This window comes from Mandrillus leucophaeus, unplaced genomic scaffold (genome assembly GCF_000951045.1).
Source record: "Mandrillus leucophaeus isolate KB7577 unplaced genomic scaffold, Mleu.le_1.0 Scaffold12, whole genome shotgun sequence".
NCBI lineage: Eukaryota > Metazoa > Chordata > Mammalia > Primates > Cercopithecidae > Mandrillus > Mandrillus leucophaeus.
The window spans coordinates 2753983-2775563 of NW_012100320.1; the positions used below are offsets into that span (position 1 = coordinate 2753983).

A 21581-nucleotide genomic window follows, 5' to 3' on the forward strand; every position below is an offset into this window, starting at 1 on the left:
AAAAAAAAAAAAAAAAAAAAAAGATTAACCGGACGTGATGGCGGACGCCTATAGTCCCAGCTACTCAGGAGGCTGAGGCAGGAGAATGGCGCTAACCTGGGAGGCAGAGGCTGCAGTGAGCCGAGATCTCCCACTCCCACTAAATACAACTAAAAACTCTGCAAATTATTTATAAAACAAATATAACAGTACTGTGAAAGGTGGAAGAAAGAAGGCACACCAGCTCTAAGGGTCGCAAGACCTTAGAAACAACATGGTGATGAGTTCCCTGGGTTTTCTTTTTGTCTCTAATATCCCAAACATGTTGCTAAAACTGAATATTATATTTAATGGTAAAAGACTGGAGCCGCCAGGTGCGGTGGTTTACGCCTGTAATCCCACCACTTTGGGAGGCCGAGGCGGGCGGATCACAAGGTGAGGAGATCAAGACCACGGTGAAACCCCATCTCCACTAAAAATACAAAAAATTAGCCGGGCGTGGTGGCGGGCGCCTGTAGTCCTAGCTACTCGGGAGACTGAGACAGGAGAATGGTGTGAACCCGGGAGGCAGAGCTTGCAGTGAGCCGAGATCACGCCACTGCACTACAGCCTGGGCGACAGAGCCAGACTCCGTCTCAAAAAAAAAAAAAAAAGACTGAATGGAGCCAAGTGTGGTGGCTCATGTCTATAATCCCAGCACCCTGGAAGGCCAATGCAGATGGATTGCTTGAACTCAGGAGTTCAAGACCAGCCTGGGCAAAATGGTCTTGACAGGAGGATTGCTTGAGGCCAAGAGTTTGAGCCGAATCTGGGCAACATTAACAAGACATTGTCTCTAAAAGAATTAAAATTGCCGGCCAGGCGCGGTGGTTCATGCCTGTAATCCCAGCACTTTGGGAGGCCGAGGCAGGCGAATTACCTGAGGTTGGGAGATTGAAACCAGCCTGACCAACATGGAAAAACTCTGTCTCTACTAAAAATACGAAATTAGCTGGGGGTGGTGGTGCATGCCTATAATCCCAGCTACTGGGGAGGCTGAGGCGGAGAATTGCTTGAACCCAGGAGGCGGAAGTTGCAGTGAGCAGGGATCACACCATTGCATTCCAGCTTGGGGAACAAGAGCGAAACTCCGTTTAAAAAAAAAAAAAAGGAATTAAAATGCCAAAAAAAAAAACCATATAAAACAATTTTTCTTTTATCAGATTGGCAAAGAACAAAATGAGAACACCATGTTGCCAAAGGAAAAGGGCAAGAAGTATTCATGGGCTACTGTAAATGGGTATATGAATGAGTACATCTTCTTTGAGGCAGTTTGGAGGTGGTTTGGCCGTATTTATCAGAACTCCAAATACAAGTGCACTGTGATTAACAGTTTTACTTACAGGAATTCATCTTACAGACGTATTCGTGTAGGTAAAATGAAGCATTTGTACAAGATTATTCATTGCAGTTTATTTGTAATAGCAGAAGATTGAAACAACCTAAATGTCCATTCAAATGCTGCCATTGAAAAGAATGAAGTAGCTCTCTGTCTACACATACGGAATGATCCAAAATATTTGGGTACATGAAAAAAGCAGTGTGCAGAACATTGTATGTATATTGCTATCATTTAAGGAAGAATGTATGAACATATTTGCATATATACATATAAAATATCTGTGGAATACTTTTGGATGTTTCCAAGTAGGGGAGCTGGAAGACTGAAGAACAGTTATGGAAGGGACACTTCTTTTTTTTTTTTTTTTGAGACGGAGTCTCGCTCTGTCACCCAGGCTGGGGTGCAGTGGCCGGATCTCAGCGTATACCCGGGTTTACGCCATTCTCCTGCCTCAGCCTCCCGAGTAGCTGGGACTACAGGCACCCGCCACCACGCCCAGGTAAATTTTTGTATTTTTAGTAGAGATGGGGTTTTGCCATGTTGGCCAGGCTGATCTTGAACCCCTGACTTCAAGTGATCTGTCTACCTTAGCCTCCCAAAGTACTGGGATTACAGGTGTGAGCCACCACTCCTGGCCAAAAACATTTTTTTTAAATTATCGAGGTGTGGTGACATGCTCCTGTGGTCCCAGCTACTTGGGAGACTGAGGTGGGACAATCGCTTGAGGCTGCACTCCAGCCTGGGCAGCAGAGCAAGACCATCTCCAAAAATAAAAATAAAATGTGTCTTGACAAAACCATGAAGTCTTTACAACTGTTAACCATCCTAAGGGGCCTCAGTAGCATTGTAGGCAATTCCTATGGAACTATTCTGGCCCAATCCTATTTGTCCCGTTGGTACCCAGAGCACCTCCTAAACCCTCTTATAGAAGTCACAGTGCTGACAAAAGAATACTCTTAGTGGCAAATGGGGTGTGTCTCGTCTATATCTGTGTGCTCTTATTTTCCAGGGATGTTGGTGGTAAATGTAACGTGGAGGAACAAGACATATGTAGGTACACTTCTTGACTGCACACGACATGATTGGGCACCCCCAAGGTAAGCACTTACAGCTATTTAGTTTATATTAAGTCTGAACCATTCTAATTGGTGATCTCTTATACTTTTATCCTGCTAGAATTGTACACCCAGCTTTTAAGGGACACGATGGTGTAGATAACCAGGGAAAGCACTGTATTTATCTGACATTCAAGAAGACTGAATGACTGGGCGCAGTGGCTCACGCCTGTAATCCCTGCACTTTGGGAGGCTGAGGCGGGCAGATCACCTGAGATCGGGAGTTCAAGACTAGCCTGACCAACATGGAGAAACCCCATCTCTACTAAAAATACAAAATTAGCCAGGTGTGGTGGTGCATGCCTGTAATCCCAGCTACTCGAGAGGCTGAGGCAGGAGAATCACTTGAAGCCAGGAGGCGGAGGTTGCAGTGAGCCAAGATCGCACTCCAGCCTGGGCAACAAAAAGCGAAACTCCATCTCAAAAAAAAAAAAAAAGAGGATGAATTGTGTATGAAAGTGTTCAGGGGGTGCTCACTTCAGAGGTACATATACTAAAATTGGAACAATACAGAAAAGATTAACATGACCCCTGCACAAGGGTGACATGCAAATTTGTGAAGTGTTCCATATTTTTAAAATTCGCAAAAAAACATTGTTGAGGGGATGCATTGGGGGAATGGGGAGAAAATCCTATTTAAGCCTTTGACTGGATTTATTAAAGCCACCTTGAGACCATCTAACCATGGGTGAGCAAACATTCATTGATAGTAGCTATTTCTCAGAAATTTGAACTCAAGAACGTGTTTAGTTTTATAAACTCTACTAGAACATATGGGTTTCACAAGGACCTTTTCATGTTGCAATTTGACCTTTCGATGGATATTTCAATCAATGGCACCTAATAGCTTGTTCCTAATATTAGTACCCAGTTTTCAGGGTTTCGGGAACCCAGGCATTGGGGGTAATTTACAACTAACATGCACGTAACATCCTAGGAGCTTACCAGTTAATGCCATTCCCATGCAGTCACAAGTTCCTTTATTGAATCATATTCATTGAAAATGGTAGTTACTATCTGGACAGTTCTTTTAGGAAAAGTATCTTAAACCTTCATCTGCCCATTTTTCCCATGAAACTAAGATGGGCAGAAATGTCCCAAGGAAAAGTATTGTAAAGTTCTTGATTCCATACCACTCTCCTTTTCTCAGATGTGATTAGGCTCTACCGAGGGCTATTTATGCCTCCTAATTTTCAGAGATGCTGGGCCAGGTTTCTAGAGGCTTAGACTTTTATAAGACTATGTTTAGGCTGGGCGTGGTGGCTCACGCCTGTAATCCCAGCACTTTGGGAGGCTGAGGCGGGTGGATCACCTGAGGTCAGGCAGGTTGAAACCAGCCTGGTCAACATGGTGAAACCCTGTCTCTACTAAAAATACAAAACTTAGCCGGGCGTGGTGGCGGATGCCTATAATCCCAGCTACTGGGGAGGCTGAGGCAGGAGAATTGCTTGAACGCAGGAGGCGGAGGTTGCATTGAGCCTAGATCGCTCCACTGCACTCCAGCCTGGGCGACAGAGCAACACTCCGTCTCAAAAAAAAAAAAAGAAGACTATATTCAGACCATAATAGTTGCCCTGATAAGAATCAGAAGCAGATGAGCTAAAACAAGTTAGTAAAGTTCTTTACACCCTCCCTTTGCATTTCTGAGACACCTATTGGAAGGACTTATTTCTGCTTTGGGCATACAAGAATCCAGAGAGATAGGAGCTGAGTGAGTAGGTTGATAACAGGGAAGCAATAAGTAGCTTTACAGTAGGACTGTTCTGAGAACCCGAAGGAGGTATTTGACAAAATTTGCCTTTTTTCTGCAATAGCTTTGGTTCCTACTGTCTTAGAAACAACCTACTCCCGTTGCCCCCTGGGACAAGAGAGTCAAAACCATCTTTAGATCTACAAGGGAACCAATCTTAGCTAAAGGTTTAATTCTAAGCAGTGTTTTAAGCTCCATGAAAAGCTACTTTAGGGCCTATGAGGAATGACCCCTAGGTGCAGATCTCCAGACATTCAAAGAACTCGTGTACTCTTGGTTATATCTGATGTTTAGGGAACTCTTAAATGGATAGGTGCTTTGTTCTACCTTTCTATATCTTCATAGTGAGGTATGTAAGAAAAAGGCATTGGGCTAAAGATAGAGCTACAGTCTTGTCATATGTTGCCATCAATCAATGATGTTACCTTGGACAAGTCACTTAGCATGCCTGGCCTCAATTTTGTGAAACCATGACTATGGCTGTATATAGGAAATGTAGACATGACTGTCTTATGGAACAGACTGCATGGCTTTAGAGGTAAATGTTGGAGAATAATTTGCAGCTAACATGCATCCCAGGAGTTCACCATTTAGTGCAGTTCCCAATCAGAATTTCTTTTAACAAATCATATTCATTGAAAATGATAGTCACCATCTGGACAGTTCTGGAGCCTACAGCTAAACTGGTTTGAAGATGTTTTCTCTTCTTAATAATATCCTGTTGTGTTTATCCTTTGCCAAGGTTCTGTGACTCCCCGACCAGTGACCTGGAAATGCGCAATGGTCGGGGTAGAGGCAAACGCATGCGTCCCAACAGTAACACTCCTGTCAATGAGACAGCCACAGCCTCTGACAGCAAAGGGACCAGTAGCAGCAGCAAAACCCGGGCAGGAGCCAATAGCAAAGGCCGACGGGGCAGCCAGAATTCTTCAGAGCATCGCCCACCTGCCAGCAGCACTTCTGAGGATGTCAAGGCCAGCCCTTCCTCAGCTAATAAGCGGAAAAACAAACCCCTTTCAGACATGGAGCTGAACTCTAGCTCAGAGGACTCCAAAGGGAGCAAGCGTGTCCGTACTAATTCCATGGGCTCAGCCACTGGCCCCCTTCCTGGGACCAAGGTAGAACCCACTGTTCTGGACAGAAACTGTCCCTCCCCAGTCCTGATTGACTGTCCCCACCCAAACTGCAACAAGAAGTACAAGCACATCAATGGACTTAAGTACCACCAAGCTCATGCCCATACAGATGATGACAGCAAGCCGGAAGCGGATGGGGACAGTGAGTACGGAGAGGAACCTATTCTCCATGCAGATCTCGGGAGCTGCAATGGTGCATCTGTCTCACAAAAAGGTTCCTTGTCCCCTGCCCGCTCAGCTACCCCCAAAGTTCGACTTGTAGAGCCCCACAGCCCTTCTCCCTCAAGCAAATTCAGCACAAAAGGCCTCTGTAAGAAAAAGTTGAGTGGGGAAGGGGACACAGACCCTGGGGCCTTGTCCAATGATGGCTCTGATGATGGACCCTCAGTGATGGATGAAACAAGCAATGATGCCTTTGATTCTTTAGAAAGGAAGTGTATGGAAAAAGAAAAATGTAAAAAACCCTCTAGTTTAAAACCTGAAAAGATTCCTTCCAAGAGCTTAAAGTCAGCCCGTCCCATTGCCCCTGCCATCCCCCCACAGCAAATCTACACCTTCCAGACAGCCACCTTCACAGCAGCGAGCCCAGGCTCTTCCTCAGGCTTGACCGCCACAGTGGCACAAGCCATGCCCAACAGTCCCCAACTCAAGCCCATTCAGCCCAAGCCCACTGTTATGGGAGAACCTTTCACAGTCAACCCTGCCTTGACTCCAGCCAAGGACAAGAAAAAGAAAGACAAAAAAAAGAAGGAATCTTCAAAGGAACTTGAAAGTCCTCTGACCCCTGGGAAGGTGTGTCGAGTAGAAGAAGGCAAAAGTCCATTCAGGGAATCTTCAGGAGATGGGATGAAAATGGAGGGACTCCTAAATGGCTCATCAGACCCCCACCAAAGCCGACTGGCTAGCATCAAGGCTGAAGCCGACAAGATCTACAGTTTCACAGATAATGCCCCTAGCCCTTCCATTGGAGGAAGTAGCCGCCTTGAAAACACTACCCCTACTCAGCCCCTGACTCCCTTACATGTAGTGACCCAGAATGGAGCTGAAGCCAGCTCAGTCAAAACCAACAGCCCTGCATACTCTGACATCTCTGATGCTGGGGAGGATGGGGAGGGCAAGGTAGACAGTGTCAAATCAAAGGATGCTGAACAGTTGGTTAAAGAAGGGGCTAAGAAAACTCTTTTTCCCCCTCAGCCTCAGAGCAAAGACTCACCATATTACCAAGGCTTTGAGAGTTACTATTCTCCAAGCTACGCACAGTCCAGCCCTGGGGCTCTGAACCCCAGCAGCCAGGCAGGAGTGGAGAGCCAGGCCCTGAAGACAAAAAAGGATGAGGAACCTGAGAGCATCGAAGGAAAAGTGAAGAACGATGTTTGTGAGGAAAAGAAGCCCGAGCTGAGCAGTTCCAGTCAGCAGCCCTCGGTCATCCAGCAGCGTCCCAACATGTATATGCAGTCCCTGTACTATAACCAGTATGCCTATGTGCCCCCCTATGGCTACAGCGACCAGAGTTACCACACCCACCTTCTGAGCACTAACACGGCTTACCGGCAGCAGTACGAAGAACAGCAGAAACGCCAGAGCTTAGAGCAGCAGCAGCGGGGAATGGACAAGAAGGCAGAGATGGGCCTGAAGGAGCGTGAGGCAGCACTCAAGGAAGAGTGGAAGCAAAAGCCGTCAATTCCACCAACTCTCACCAAGGCCCCCAGCCTGACAGACCTTGTGAAGTCAGGACCTGGCAAGGCCAAGGAGCCAGGGGCTGACTCAGCCAAATCAGTCATCATTCCCAAATTAGATGACTCTTCAAAACTCCCAGGCCAGGCCCCTGAAGGCCTTAAAGTGAAGCTGAGTGATGCCAGCCACCTAAGCAAGGAGGCCTCTGAGGCCAAGACAGGCGCTGAGTGTGGTCGACAGGCAGAGGTGGATCCAATACTCTGGTACCGACAGGTAACTGTTGCTCTGGGAGGAAGTGGAAATACCGTATGATAATCATCTGTCTTCCTCACAAATAAGGGCTGTCCTTATATAGGGGTTCAACGGAATTGAGATTAGCAGGAGAGATGTGTAATCTTAAGGATTCTTTACCTTTATAAACCATTTTAATGTTTTTTATTTTATTTTAATGTTATTTTTTCGAGATGGGAGTCTCACTCTGTTGCCCAGGCTAGAGTGCAGTGGTGCTATCTTGGCTCACTGCAACGTTCACCACACCCAGCTAATTTTTTTTGTATTTTTAGTAGAGATGGGGCTTCACCATGTTGGTCAGGCTGGTCTCAAACTCCTGACCTCAAGTAATCCACCTGCCTCAGCCTCCCAAAGTGCTGGGATTACAGACATGAGCCACTGCACCCAGCCAATTTTTTTATTTTTATGTTTTTATAGAGACCAGAGTCCCTCTCTATTGCCCAGGCTGGAATGCAATGACATAGTCATAGCTCACAGCAATTTCCAACTCCTAGGCCCAAGCAATCTTCCTGCCTCAGCCTCCCAATTAACCAGGACTACAGATGCATGCCACCACACCCAGATGTTTTAATTTTTTGTAGAGAGAGGTCTTACTATGTTGCCCAGGCTGGTCTTGAACTCCTGGCCTCAAGCAGTCTTCCCGCCTCAGCCTCCCAAAGCACTGGGATTCATATTAATGTTTTTTAAAAAGCACTTTTATATCCATAGCAGGTGTTTTTTTCATTTGACAAGAAAGGCCCAGACAAGTTACCTTAATTTGTCTAGGGTTTCTTAAGACCTCACTAGCGAAGCCAGGATTAGAACCAAGGTATCTCGATTCCTTGTCTGTGTTTCTTCCACTGTTTGGTTCCTGTGAAATGAGGTATTGATGGTCTCTCTCTTTTTTAGAGTAGGTACAAAGTATACTCAGTTACTGAGTTTCTTTAACAAGGATTTTATAGGTTGAGTTAGAACTAGGAACTTGGAATCTCATATCTTGCTCTGCTCGTGAGACTTAGAATGTCTTCCCTTCCCTCTTGGTATAATAGTTATGCCTCCCTGCCTCCTCTGATCTGAGTGTCACTTACAAGTTTTCCACCCCACTGAGCATGCTCTGAAATAGTGAAACAACCTAAACATCTTGGAAGGGGCAGCCTCTCCTATTTCAATCATTTCCCCAGAATGTTTGTTCTTACCTAGAAAACATCCACTGATACATGGACGGATTTTCCTTTTCTCCCCCTGCCCCATCTTGTTCCCTGTGGGTGGGTGCAGAGGTGGGGGCGGGGGCTTTTTAACCAAAAGGGAGCAGAGTTGGAATATAAACAAGATCAATAGAGGCCAAGATCCTACTCTGCCCCAGGTGTCTAGTAATTATCTGCTCTGGTGATTCTACTGGGACCTTGGGCTTGAAATATATCTGTCTTATCTCTACAACACCCAGTCATCGTTCTGTGATTTTTGTAGGAGGCAGAGCCCCGGATGTGGACATATGTTTATCCTGCCAAGTACTCAGACATCAAGTCAGAGGATGAGCGGTGGAAGGAGGAGCGGGACCGCAAATTGAAGGAGGAAAGGAGTCGGAGTAAGGACTCTGTCCCCAAGGAAGATGGGAAGGAAAGCACAAGTAGTGACTGCAAGCTGCCCACGTCGGAGGAGTCTCGCCTTGGGAGCAAGGAGCCCCGGCCAAGTGTCCATGTGCCTGTGTCCTCCCCACTCACCCAGCACCAGTCCTACATCCCCTACATGCACGGCTATTCCTACAGTCAGTCCTACGACCCCAACCACCCCAGCTACCGGAGCATGCCTGCTGTGATGATGCAGAACTACCCAGGTATAGCACCAAGTGCCAGCCGCTATTCCATTCACTGGAAGGGGGAATGAAGCACAGATTTCACATCCAGAGTTTTCTTGCTCAGCCCCAAGGCATATTGAGGCTCACTTAGATGACAGCCCTTTTTTCACTGAGTCGTTCTATGAGGTAGCCACCCTAACCCATAGTTCCTTGAATGACCCATAATGATAGTCTTTAGCCTCTTTAGTCTCACTCCTTAGAGCTTCCAGCTTCCTACAGCAGCCTAAATAGTCTCAACATTCTGGTGACATTATTATAAAGCACACTCTAAATAGAAGTAAGCGTTTCAAACAGAAATAGGAAATTTCTTACCCTTGAGGCGTTCCTTTCTCCCTGTCACTCACACCTGTCAATATAAAAATCATAGTTGCATTTGTTGGGTGCTCCCTGACAGCCAGGCGCTGTCCTCTGAGATTTATGCATATTATCTTTTTAAATCCTCCCCATCACCTTAAGTAATAAGTATTGGTATCTTCATTTTTGATGATGAAGAAATTGAAGCTCAAAACAGTTATTTATTTGTTCAAGGTTACCACGCTGGTAAGTCTCAGAATAAGGTTTTGAACCCAAGGCTCTAACTCCAGATCCTGTGATCTTTCCACTTTATCATATCACTTCTCCAAGATGAATCTGAGACCAGTTCAAAGAACAGTATCGGATCTATGGAAGTTGGCTGCAGGAAACAGGGCTGTGTTCCTAATATCCCTTAGCTAATTTTTCCTGTAGAGCTCAGTAAGGAAAGGTCAAGCCAACAGTCTCAGCCAAAGACACTATGTTAGAAAATACCTCAGCCTGTGCCTTGGAAAGCTGATGCCCGCCTAATCAAGCTCACTAAAGCAGAACTTCCTCTACCTCTCCCATCTCTTTGAATGTTTGATTTCTCCTTCCACAGGTTCCTACCTGCCTTCCAGCTACTCTTTTTCTCCATATGGCAGCAAGGTCTCAGGTGGTGAAGATGCTGACAAGGCACGAGCCAGCCCCAGTGTCAGTTGTAAATCCAGCTCAGAGTCCAAAGCCCTGGACATCTTGCAGCAGCATGCCAGTCACTACAAGAGCAAGTCTCCCACGGTAAGAGAAGTACAGTGACGCTGGCTGTTACCCAAAGACCAGTAAGGCCAGATCCGGGGTCTGAGAGAAGGTGGGCAAGTTCAGGTCCTGACCACAGTGCAGCTTGGCTGACTTGACATTGGCAGCCCCCAGGGCATCTTCTTGATTCTTACATGTCTTGCACTTTTAGGGGTCATAAGGTGGCACCCTGGGCATCTCACTCATGTGTGGGTGTTTGTGTGTGTGTGTGTGTGGTTGTATGTGTGTCTCACTATAGTGCTTTTGTGTCTCTGGTTTCCTTTCCAGATAAGTGATAAAACTTCTCAGGAGAGAGATCGAGGAGGCTGTGGGGTGGTTGGGGGTGCTGGCAGCTGTAGCAGCGTTGGGGGAGCAGGTGGGGGTGAACGGAGTGTTGACCGGCCCCGCACCTCTCCTTCCCAGCGCCTGATGTCCACACACCACCACCACCACCACTTGGGGTACTCGTTGCTCCCAGCACAGTACAACTTACCCTATGCAGCAGGTAAGCCTATTTTCCCTACCACCTGTTGTTTTGTCTTGTTTTGTTTATCTTCATCCCAGTAGTATGTCCACAGCTAGGACCCTCCTCCCTGCCTCATAAGAATCCTTTTTTAATTTTTTTTTTTTTTTTTTTTGAGCTTCTAATCTGTACACAGTCCTAACCTCCTGCTGTCATTAAAGCATATGATATTTATTCCTCCTTTGGAGTTTGGGGACTCTTAAATTCCTCCAGAATACTAGCCTTGATATTCAGAAGAATATGGAACAGGTGTTCCCCAAAGGCAAAGAGAAACAATCAGCTGAGAAATACAGCCTTATTATCTATCTCCAGCAAATATATCTGGCTGAGTATCAGATTTTTTTTTTCTGTCAGCACCCCAAAACTCAGGGAAAATGGTTAATGGAAGGTTTCTGTGAGTGCTGCACTAACATGTTCTCCTGCTCACTCAGGGCTTTCTTCTACAGCCATTGTTGCCAGCCAACAAGGCTCAACTCCCTCACTCTACCCACCCCCCAGGAGGTGAGAATGGTAAGTAACTTTTGTTAATTTGGGGCAACACGTAAAGCTGGGATAGTTGCTACCTGGATCACAGAATCCCTAGGTGAGGAATAGCTATGAGGGGTCAGCGGTCTGGAATCCATAGAACCCTGGCCAAGCCTCTTGTACAAGAGTCTGCCATGAAGCCATGTGCCTAGTGTCCCCTAGGGACCAGTACTGGCCACTCCTGCAGTTCATTTTCTTGGAGTGCCACCTTGTGGTTGTTTTACCAACAGGCTGAGTGCCTGGTTATCTGTCCATGTTTCCCTTGCAGACATCAAGTGCTCGGATAAAATCAGCTTCATGGGCCCGGACTGGCTCACCCAAGGAGGTGCTGAAGGTGCCATTTAGACATCAGTTAAATGGTGTTGATCATCCTGTTTGCCGTTTCTTCCATGACTGAAGGCAGACCCTTGGCTATCTCACCTCCACCAGACCTCTGGACTACCTGACCCTCCATCTTCCTCAGGAGCTGGAGAGCTGGTACTTAGCAAAAATATTTATTCTCTCAGCCACAGTCATGACTGTTGTGGCCTCTGTGGAGATGAAGGCACGGGAAGCAACCAGGGGAACATGGCCTCAGCCCAGAGAAGCCACCGCTCTGTTCCCCAAGCCCTTGGTCTGCTGCCAGAGCAGTACCAGCCCCCCCGCCCACCAGGGAGGGACCCCCACCCCCAAGCACTGGGTAAGGTCTGAAGACAGCACAGCAGCCATACCCCTCACCATCATTACCACCATCACCAGATTCTGCATCTCCCTAGTGCTTTGCACCCTGGGAATTGGCAGCATGTGGAGGAACTAGAATCTCAGGAAAGAAATTGGGGGTTGTTTTCTACGTAATTGTGAAAACAAGGTCTTCAAATGTGGAGACTTCTCCCCATTTACATGAGCACATGTAAACGCTCACAACCTAGCCTGGAAAGGAAGACCAAGGCATCTGCCCCAATATGGCCTTGAGCTGCCTGTGAGGCAGGGGGCAGGGGTTCCACCACCAGCACAGGGCTCCCCAGGGACACTGGGAGCAAGCTGGTGCTGGAGCATGAATGGCATCTGTGAAGTAGAACCTGCGTCCCCACTAAGTCCTGCTGCTTCTTATTCCCCAACTCCTTGCCCTTTTCCCTTCCCTCCTAACCCCTTGGTGCCTTTCCCAGGGGGATCCCCACACTGGTCTTGACTCTTCTTTTCCACTGCTTGGCTCTTAAGCCTCAGGCAGATAAACTAGTATTCTCCCCAGCATGGGGAACCTTGGAGTCTGCCAGGTCACCTTAGGGCAAGGCCCAGAAGGCAGCCCCTGGGAGCACCCAGCAGTTCTTGGAGATGTACTGTCATCTAGCCATCTGATATCTTCCTCATTTGGGGCCACAAATGTATACAGCCCAATTCCTCTGTCTACAAGTACATGATTTTATATAGCTCAGTCTATAACTTCCATGTGGGCCAATATAAGCTGTGTTTCTTGGTAACACATATTTTGTTTGAGGGGCCACTGGCCGTGGGAGGTTATTTGTTCCTTAGACCCTGGGATAACACATCCAAGCCATTACATTAGAGTCTCAGAATGTACTCAGTGGAGCTGTGCTTTGAGGCAGCCAACATTTCTCTGCTCTCCTTAGAAATGCAGTCTCCCAATGGAAGCTTTATGCTCTTTGTACTGGGAAAGTGAGGATGATTTGATAGCTTTATTGGGGTCATGTCTTCCCCAAGGTGTGGGGAGCTTTAGCTTATTTGGCTTTTGAGGTATCATCCCTCTATTCTCCCCTCCTATCTTTCCATGACCCTCTGGATTGAGAGAGGTAAAGACTGACAGACACCAGCGTAGGCTGGAAAAGGGAGTGTGTGACCAGAGTGCCAAAAATGACTAGGAGCAGGTACTGCTCCGACTCAGTTTGGAGAATGGGAAACGGGACAGTAAGCACAATGCCCAGTAGTACTTGATTTCCAAGGACCCTGGAACCCTACACATGAGAGGCTTAGGGTCACCATCTGCTCAAGAGGATCCCCTCTGATCTACAGGCCTTTCCCCTAGGTGTCTACGTCCTCATTTTTGTTCAATTTGGGTTCTGAGCCCTCCCCAAAAACCATTGTTTTAAACCTCTTGGCAGGGCCCCAAAACAACCTCCCTCATACTCATCATATTCCCTCTGCCTCCTGCTGCCCTCGTGGGCAGTGCTCTGAGCAGTGACCTCCCTTTCCTCCACAGAAGTAGCTAGTGCAGACACCTTCACCCCACCTCACCTGAGTCACCTCAACCAAGAGGGTGACTGAATTTCGGCCTGATTATGCCCTCCTGGAGCTCCTGTGAGGTGGAGCCAAGGGCCCCTCTCTGTTCCTGTTTGTTTTAAAATATTGTTGTGTGTTTTGTATCTGTGGCACTGGCCTGCAGCATACTCTGTACATATTGTAAAGAAACCGTTTGGAGTAATTTTCTTTTGCATTGGGCAGGTATGGCCCTGCATTCCTGCCCTTTCCACTCGTTCTGTAACAGAGGATGAACTTCTGTCTTAGCTGGGCAGCCTTGGGTTCTCCAGAAGAGAACAGGTTTTTCTTTTCCTTTTTAAATTTTCTTCTTAAACATTTGGCTCTTTGATCCTCATATCCAAGTCTCCCTGAAGAGTAGGAGCTGCTCAGAAGAGCAGGTGAAAGCCTCAATGGCAGATCCTGATGCTTGCCGGGCCTAGTCTTCCCTCCAAAATAACATGAAGCAGCAGCTGTGGAGATTCTTGACAAGTGCTGAGTGAAAGATTTGCTGTCCACCTCTACATGGGGAGGAGAAACACAGGTGGGAGCTACCTGTGGCATCCATGATCTAGTCAGAGGGATGAGATGCTCAGCAGGGATCCCCATCCTATCCCACCCCACAAACAAAGGCTGGAAAAATTTGCTACCAAGGGCCAAGACCACCAGACCAAGCCTGTCTCTGAGCCACCCCTGCCCAGGCCCTCACAGACATTGCTCCCTGGACTTCCCATCGAGGAGAAGCTGAAGAGAGAGGGGGCCTCATCCCCAGATAGATCAGGCAAGGCTTGGAGAGCTGCTCTTTAGGATCCACATCAACTACTTCCTCATTTTAAGGTATGGCAGTTTCCTTCATCCCCTTTTCCTGCCTTGTACATGTACATGTATGAAATTTCCTTCTCTTACCCAACTCTCTCCATACATCACAAGATCAAAGAACCACACGCTTAGAAGGGTAAGAGGGCACCCTATGAAATGAAATGGTGATTTCTTGAGTCTCTTCTTTCCAGGTTTCAAGGGGCCATGGGAGGACTTAGAGAGTTGCGAGTGAAGACTGCAGAGGGCTAGGAAAGTATTGTATACAGGTTTTGAGGCCACTCATGTCACTTATCCCGTATACCCTCTACCATCCCCTTGTCTATTCTGATGCCCCCAAGATGCAACTGGGCAGCTAGTTGGCCCCGTAATTCTGGGCCTTTGTTGTTTGTTTTATTATTTGGACTTCCCAGGAAGCTTTCCAGTGATCTCCTACCATGGGGCCCTCCTGGGATCAAGCCCCTCCCAGGCCCTGTCCCCAGCCCCTCCTGCCCCAGCCCCTCCTGCCCCAGCCCACCCGCTTGCCTTGGTGCTCAGCCCTCCCACTGGGAGCAGGTTGGGGCGAGCTGGAGGCCCGGGCTGGAGGGGCAGTGTTGCTGTTCATAGATTTTGTTCCATTGGCGTTGCTCTGTTGAATTTAATTTCAGTCTTCCTGATTCTTCCCTTCTGTAAAGTGTACATTACCAAGTTCCTTGTTTTTTTATATATATATATAAATATATATATATACAAACTGTACTCTTTTTGCCTTTGTACATTCAGGCAAGAAGAGAAAATAAATCTTTTTAAGAGACAATCACAAATCTGTGAGGGCTGCTGGTTATTTCTCCTGGAGTTTGCTGCTGAGCTGCCTCTTCCTTCCTCCCAACTTTCCTTTTCCCCCTCAGCTTTCCTGATCTTCCTGGCCCTGCTCCATATGCATCCTCAGCTTCACTTTCCCTGGCTGATGACAAGTTGTTGAATCCAGTGTCCAGACTACCTGCCTTGTAACCCTTTTCTGCCCAGCATTGTTTTCTGGCTTGGCCAGTGGCTTAGCCCAGGAGCTTTACTCTGTGCCCTGGCCTCCCTTCTCTTCACCTTTAGATTCCATTCACCGAAGTGACTTTGGACCCCTGGGTACTCTGGGACCTGTTTCCTGGAGGCCCTGGCTTGGGAAACTCACCTGTGAAACTATGCAGCTGGGAGCTCTCTGCCTAAGAGTTTGCACTATTTAAACCTGCCTGGGAGTTAGGATGGATGGTTTTAGGAATGACCAGGAAACTACCCCTAAAACTCCCCCTACATTCCAGCCTCTAGAATGCTCTGATCCAGAGCTCAGTGGATGATTCCCAGCTGGTGGACTCTGTGGCTACCCCATCAGAACAAGGGCTAAGGGTTTATGGGTCAAGAGTATTTGATCAGAATTTTAAAGGGTAGTACACTCTGAAACACAGCCCAACCAAACCATTTGTTTGGCCTCTTTCTCTTTTCCTCTACCTTCCTCCTCCGCCCTTTTTCCCCTCTCTACTTCCTCTTCTTAATTGGCTTTGGAATTGAAGTATATTTTTTAATTATTTGTTGTATTTATTGAATAAAGTTTTTAATGTCCCTGTTCTTAAATTTAGACTTAGTTTGCCTTTCACACTCCACTCCCACCCCACCCCCAAAATATTCTACCTTCTAAGTTGCTTTTTAAACTGTAGTGCAGCCTTTTGGGTACCATATTTCTTTCCTGTCAGTGGTCTTCAATAACAAGTTTTTTTTGAAAAGGAAAATCTTCCACTGGGTGCCTGGGTTTCCAATTTAGCCTTTCTGACTCTAGCTGTATTGAAGAGGAACCACCAATAGGTGGCAGCAGAATCTCAAGCAGGTTTCTTGGGAACAAGTAAGGGACTGAGTTTTGTATTGGTTCTTTTTCATCTGTCTTGTAAATTCCTTGTGTTTGAGTTTAGTATCTGCATCCTAAATTGCCAGCTGCCTCTAGGAATTACCTGCCCAGTGGGGGACATCTGATTTCGACTGAATGTCTGTAGTCCCAGACTTGCTCTAGTAACACCTGCCAGGCACGGTGGCTCACGCCTATAATCCCAGCACTTTGGGAGGCTGAGGCGTGTGAATCACTTGAGGCCAGGAGTTCGAGACCAGCCTGGGCAACATGGCAAAACTCCATCTCTACTGAAAATACAAAAAATTAGCTGGGCGTGATGGTGGGCACCTGTAATCCCAGCTACTCAGGAGCCTGAGGCAGGAGAATCACTTGTACCCAGGAGGCAGAGGTTGCAGTGAGCCGAGATTACACCACTGTACTCCAGCCTGGGTGACAGAGTGAGATTCCATCTTTAAAAAAAAAAAAATAAATAAATAAATTCGTTTTTAGGAAAAGAAAGAATGGAACTTGGGAGTGGAGCTCATTACTTTTAATGAATACAAGTTAAAGAGTCCAAGATTAATGACTTGGCCCACAGTGAAAACACAAGCAGGCTCCATAAAGAGCAATCTGAGAGCCACAGCTGAACAGTAGACAGTTGCAAAAATGTAGGAGGTGGAAGAACATGCCCTTCACTTGGCAAAACAGAAGCAAAAGAAAAAAAGTGCTAGTAAATCCTTGAGAAATTTAAAAAACTGTGGTGAGGAGGATTCCAGCCCCCTGGGTGCCACTGAGAGCTTATTCATCAGGCTGTGGTGTGGGGGACTGGAAACCACACCTTAGGACACTGAGCTCCAAAAGGAGAAAACTAGATTAGGGAAGGTGTGTGCTGCACCCTTCAAAGACCTCAGGAATGGGAATGTCAGGAGCTCCATGCACCAAAACCCAGTTTCAGGACCCAACCTCCCCAGCCTTTTATAGAAAAGGAAGAGCTAAGAGCAGATTGGATCTTGGGTATAGCCTCTCCTAGATGAAGCTGATGTGTACACATCTGTCTCTCCAGGGGGCTCTGGCAGTGAGTCTCAGACTCCTAGCAACCCTGCATTTCACAGTGTAATATGGCCCCAGAGACCTAGGCCAGTTTATCTGTCCTCCTACACTGCAGCTTTTTTTCCCAAGGAGCATGCACCATACCTCTATTAGGCTCTGGACTCAAAACAGTTTGGTAGGGAGTTGGTCCTAGTTGAGAAATAAAGAATAGACCAACCACAACTTTAAATCAATTTATTGACACAGTAACACAACACACTTGCCTCCCTGACATCCCCGTCCCCCTCACCAAATCTAGATCTCTTCCCACTTCCTCTCCCCTTAGAAAAAGCTGTTTAGTGAAAACAGTTAAGGGCAGGCCACGTCTACACTCCCAGCGCTACCCTAGGCCCTGCAGAGCAGGGTCTCAGGCACTACTCAGAACCTGGTGGGGAGGCAGCTAGTGCTATGCTCAGCCAGCCAGAGGCATCCAGTCCCTAAGAACAGATTCCCCCACAATTCCCAGGCCCTGAGTTGCTATATATTCCTCTCTGCTCTTTGTGACCCCCAGGAAGGAGACCTTGGGGCCTGGGCCTGCAGCCAGGAGCAATAACTCCTGGCAGTGATTTGAGAATTAGAGTTTGGCTAGTGTTTTTATGGCCCAGGCATCCCCCTAAAAAGCCCTGGTGGTGGGAATAAATTTCAATGCCCCTATTTAAAATGTACTGATAACATTAAACAGATTAAGTCAGCTTAACCAAATGCCAGAATAACACTAAGCTGTAAAGGAGGGGTCTGACCTGCTTACTTCAGGGCAGACACAAATGCACACAGAGAAGCCCAGGTAAGAGTGTCAAAAAACAACTCAAGGACACTGCCCAGGGACTGAAAAGCCTATACTCAGGAGCCCCTGGGGTGACAGGAAGCAAAGAAAGAAAATACACAGTCTTAATAACCAAAACAGAAAGCCAACAGCAGGGAAACCTCAGCCTGACAGTGCTGCCCACCAGCCCTCCAGGCCATGCCCCTGAACCCAGACAGTCCCTCCCCCTCTAGGCAATGTCCTCCCCTAGGCTAGATAGAACACATCACACAGCGCAGTTTAAAAAGCTTCTAATGCCAGTTCATAAACATCTTCATTTACTATTGGTGATTACATGTGAATAATATGTTTATACTGTTCTTTATGGAAAACAATTTCAACGAGTCAACTCCGAGAACACAATAGGCAACCCTCATCCTGAGCCCCTCAGTGTCCTTCCCTAGACAGCGAGGAGCCCTCTCGTCTGTCCCAGGGCTGCCTAACTTCCCCTCTTCCCCCACTGTGGCTCTTGGGCAAAGCATCCTCTATGACTATTAGTCCTCATCGGACAAGTTCTGGTCCAGGGGATAAACCATGAACATCACATCTGGCCGAGAGGGGACACAGGGATGGCCTGGACGTACAATCTCAAAGCCCAAGAAGCTGAAGGTCTTCAGGAGTGGAGCTGCAGAAGACAGAGTGTTAAAAAGTCTGATGAGAAACACAGGGTAGGCTGAAATCAAAACCCCAAACAAAGATGGAACAAATAAGCAATAGGCTTTTACTAACCCTTTGGGCACTTGACCTCCCACCATGATTTCCCAGGGTTTGAAAGGCAAATTCAGGAGTCCCACCTCATTGTGGAGGTGCTCCCTTCTCTCCCCCAGGCCCCACTGTCTGGGCTATAAGGCTCAGGCCGCTCTGACTCCTCACCTCTGTCTTCTCGGCCCTTCCTGAAGCAGATGAAGACATAGTTCACTTTCATCTTCTCTTCAGCAAACTCTAGCAGTGCTAACAATCTGCAGGAAGCAAAGAGAAGTACTGAGGCCCATCGCCACCTTCCTAGACCTCCCTCCCATTCACACCCCACCCCCACCAACCCAAAGGCTTTTCTGAGGCCTACAACCAGCAGTATAAATGCAGAAGCTCCGGGCGGGGTGCGGTGGCTCACGCCTGTAATCTCAGCACTTTGGGAGGCTGAGGCGAGCGGATCATGAGGTCAGGAGATCAAGACCATCCTGGCTAACACGGTGAAACCCCACCTCTACTAAAAATACAAAAAATTAGCCGGGTGTGGTGGCGGGCACCTGTAGTCCCAGCTACTCCGGAGGCTGAGGCAGGAGAATGGCGTGAACCCAGGAGGTGGAGCTTGCAGAGATTGTGCCACTGCACTCCAGCCTGGGCAACAAAGCAAGACTCTGTCTCAAAAAAAAAAAAAAAAAAATGCAGAAGCTCCAGGAGGAAGATTCCTATGTCAAGACCTCAAGAGCCTTGAATTCAGAAAAAAAAAAAAAAGGGACCACAGCACCTGAGAAAAATGTTATTGACTTTTCCTGTAATGGGAGTTCTTCATCTGAAAGCAACACTACCCATCTTAAGTAATGCTGTTCACAAGACAGAGTTTGGGGCCTAGAAAGAAAACCCAGTTCTTCAGGTGTCCGCCAGATTGCCAAGTTCGATATGATCACCTGCCACTGAGAGTGACACTCTGGGCTCTAACACAGCCTAAAAGGATTTTCTAAAGAGGCTGGGACCACTCGGGAACTCTGTCCCCAGGACATTTCTTACACATCTTGGCCTCTTGGAGAGTCTGCCCAATCCAATGAAATCCCACTTACCTCTGAGCTTCCTGGCCTCACTTCCTGGCCGCTTGGAGGATCTTTGCCCAATCCAATGAAATCCCACTTACCTCTGAGCTTCCTGGGTGGGGTGTGAATGGGAGGGGAGAGGTCTAGGAAGGTGGTAATGGGCCTAAGTACTTCTCTTTGCTTCCTGGCCTTTTAAACTATACCACTGTGTAGCTAAAGGGGGATTTAGTGTCTGCTGGGAAGAGTGAACCATGGGGCGATTAACCGGCAGGCATTTGGTTGTGATAACAATCCGCTTTAATTATAACCTAGAGCAGGCCTGTCTTACTGGCTAAAAATAACCTGTTACAAAACGGTATCTGCTTGGGGAGTCTAGAGCTAAGGGAGAAGGCACAGACTCCCCTACAATTCTGTTACCCACAGTAAACATATACTCTTCTCTGGAATGGGAACTCCTTTCCCTTCCCCAGCATTTGGCTCTTTACCCTTCTTTGCTCCCATCAGCTAATAATCCATCTGGGATTTCTACAAACAGGCTCTGGCTGGACAGGACTGCATCCCAAGAAGAGACCTTCACCTCGGTGACCTCATACTGGAAGTGGACGATGTGAGGTTTTCCATCATTCACAGGGAGGTCCTGGGTCACAGTGAGCTTCTCGTCCTGGGAAGGAAAGCAGGGCAGAGGACCAGGTCACTACTGCTTCTGGCCATATCATCCACTCCCTTATCTAGGTGATGCCGGGAGTCCCCTTAGGCCAGTCTCAGGGTAGCGTGGGATAGAGGCCATGCTGAAAATGCAGAGTGTCATGATGGCTAAAAGGAGCTGTCACTTACCAGAAACTAAAACCAGTTGATGGTAGTAAAAGCTAGCAAGGTAGGAAGAGAAATATTTACCAATTGTCCACTAGGTGCCAAGTACAAAGTGCTGTCCCATATATTTACCTTTATCACCATGACAAGCACTTCAGATGGTAATTAACAACTCCACTTTAAGTCTGAGAATAATGAAGCAACTGACCCGAGGCTCCAAAGACAGTGAATGGCAGAGATGAGATTCAAACCCACGTCTCCCTGACTTGAAAGCCCACACTTTCCCCCAACACCATGTTCTTTTCCTTCCCTGTCAGAAAGGGAAACATCAAAAACAAATGATGATATGTGTGAGGGTTTGGCTGGAGCCCCAGTCAGCCAAAGTTTGATTCCAAGTGGACTGTAGGGTCCGTGTTATCTTCTGTGTTACCTCCCTTGGGCACAATCCTAAAAGCCCAGAATTCAGCTACCCTGCTAACCTTCTATCCCAGTCTTAGTGAGAAGCTAAACTAACTTCTGGGCCTCAATTACAGCAGATTAAAAGGCAACAAATAGTGCTGTTATCTTTCCTCTAGTATTCCCAATAAGCCATGCAACAGCCTCAGCTGAAAGAGTCCTTCACAGTACCCCCACTGGCCTAGGCTAAGAGCCAGAGGACTACAGAAAATGATTACTGCCCTTGAGCAGCAGCTCAGTGGAGTCTGAGAAGGCTCCACACCCAGCCTTCCATCCCAGGGTCCTCCTTACCTTATATATTAGAGCTGAGAGAGAAGGATCCCTGCCGCCCCCTCGCCCACCGGGGATCTTCGACAGTGGGTGAGGGGCATCAGGAGCACCACAGAGGCCCTGGAACAATGTGCCTGCAGCACTGGAGCTGGGGACAGTTACTCAAAGGCAAAATACTACTGTAAGAGACAGAGAGAATGAGACAGTAAACACCAAGACTTGAAGGTTTTTTTTTTTTTTTT

General features: G+C 47.4%; 2 protein-coding genes across 2 annotated transcripts in view; one reads left to right on the forward strand and one right to left on the reverse strand.

Annotated features, from left to right (window-relative positions):
• The window catches only part of ZNF609 (zinc finger protein 609), a 232395-nt gene extending 216478 nt beyond the window's left edge, over positions 1-15917 (forward strand). The window contains exons 3-9 of the mRNA XM_011968025.1: positions 2370-2457; positions 4968-7308; positions 8773-9139; positions 10053-10228; positions 10514-10730; positions 11180-11258; positions 11542-15917. Coding sequence (XP_011823415.1) covers positions 2370-2457; positions 4968-7308; positions 8773-9139; positions 10053-10228; positions 10514-10730; positions 11180-11253 — 3263 coding nt within the window. The 3' untranslated portion in view covers positions 11254-11258; positions 11542-15917. The remainder of the gene's footprint in view (positions 1-2369; positions 2458-4967; positions 7309-8772; positions 9140-10052; positions 10229-10513; positions 10731-11179; positions 11259-11541) is intronic.
• A 1515-nt stretch (positions 15918-17432) lies between these two features.
• The window catches only part of OAZ2 (ornithine decarboxylase antizyme 2), an 18498-nt gene continuing 14349 nt past the window's right edge, over positions 17433-21581 (reverse strand). The window contains 5 exon segments of the mRNA XM_011968034.1: positions 17433-18680; positions 18929-19014; positions 20289-20464; positions 21361-21441; positions 21443-21518. Of these exon segments, the coding sequence (XP_011823424.1) occupies positions 18550-18680; positions 18929-19014; positions 20289-20464; positions 21361-21441; positions 21443-21518 (550 nt within the window). The 3' untranslated portion in view covers positions 17433-18549.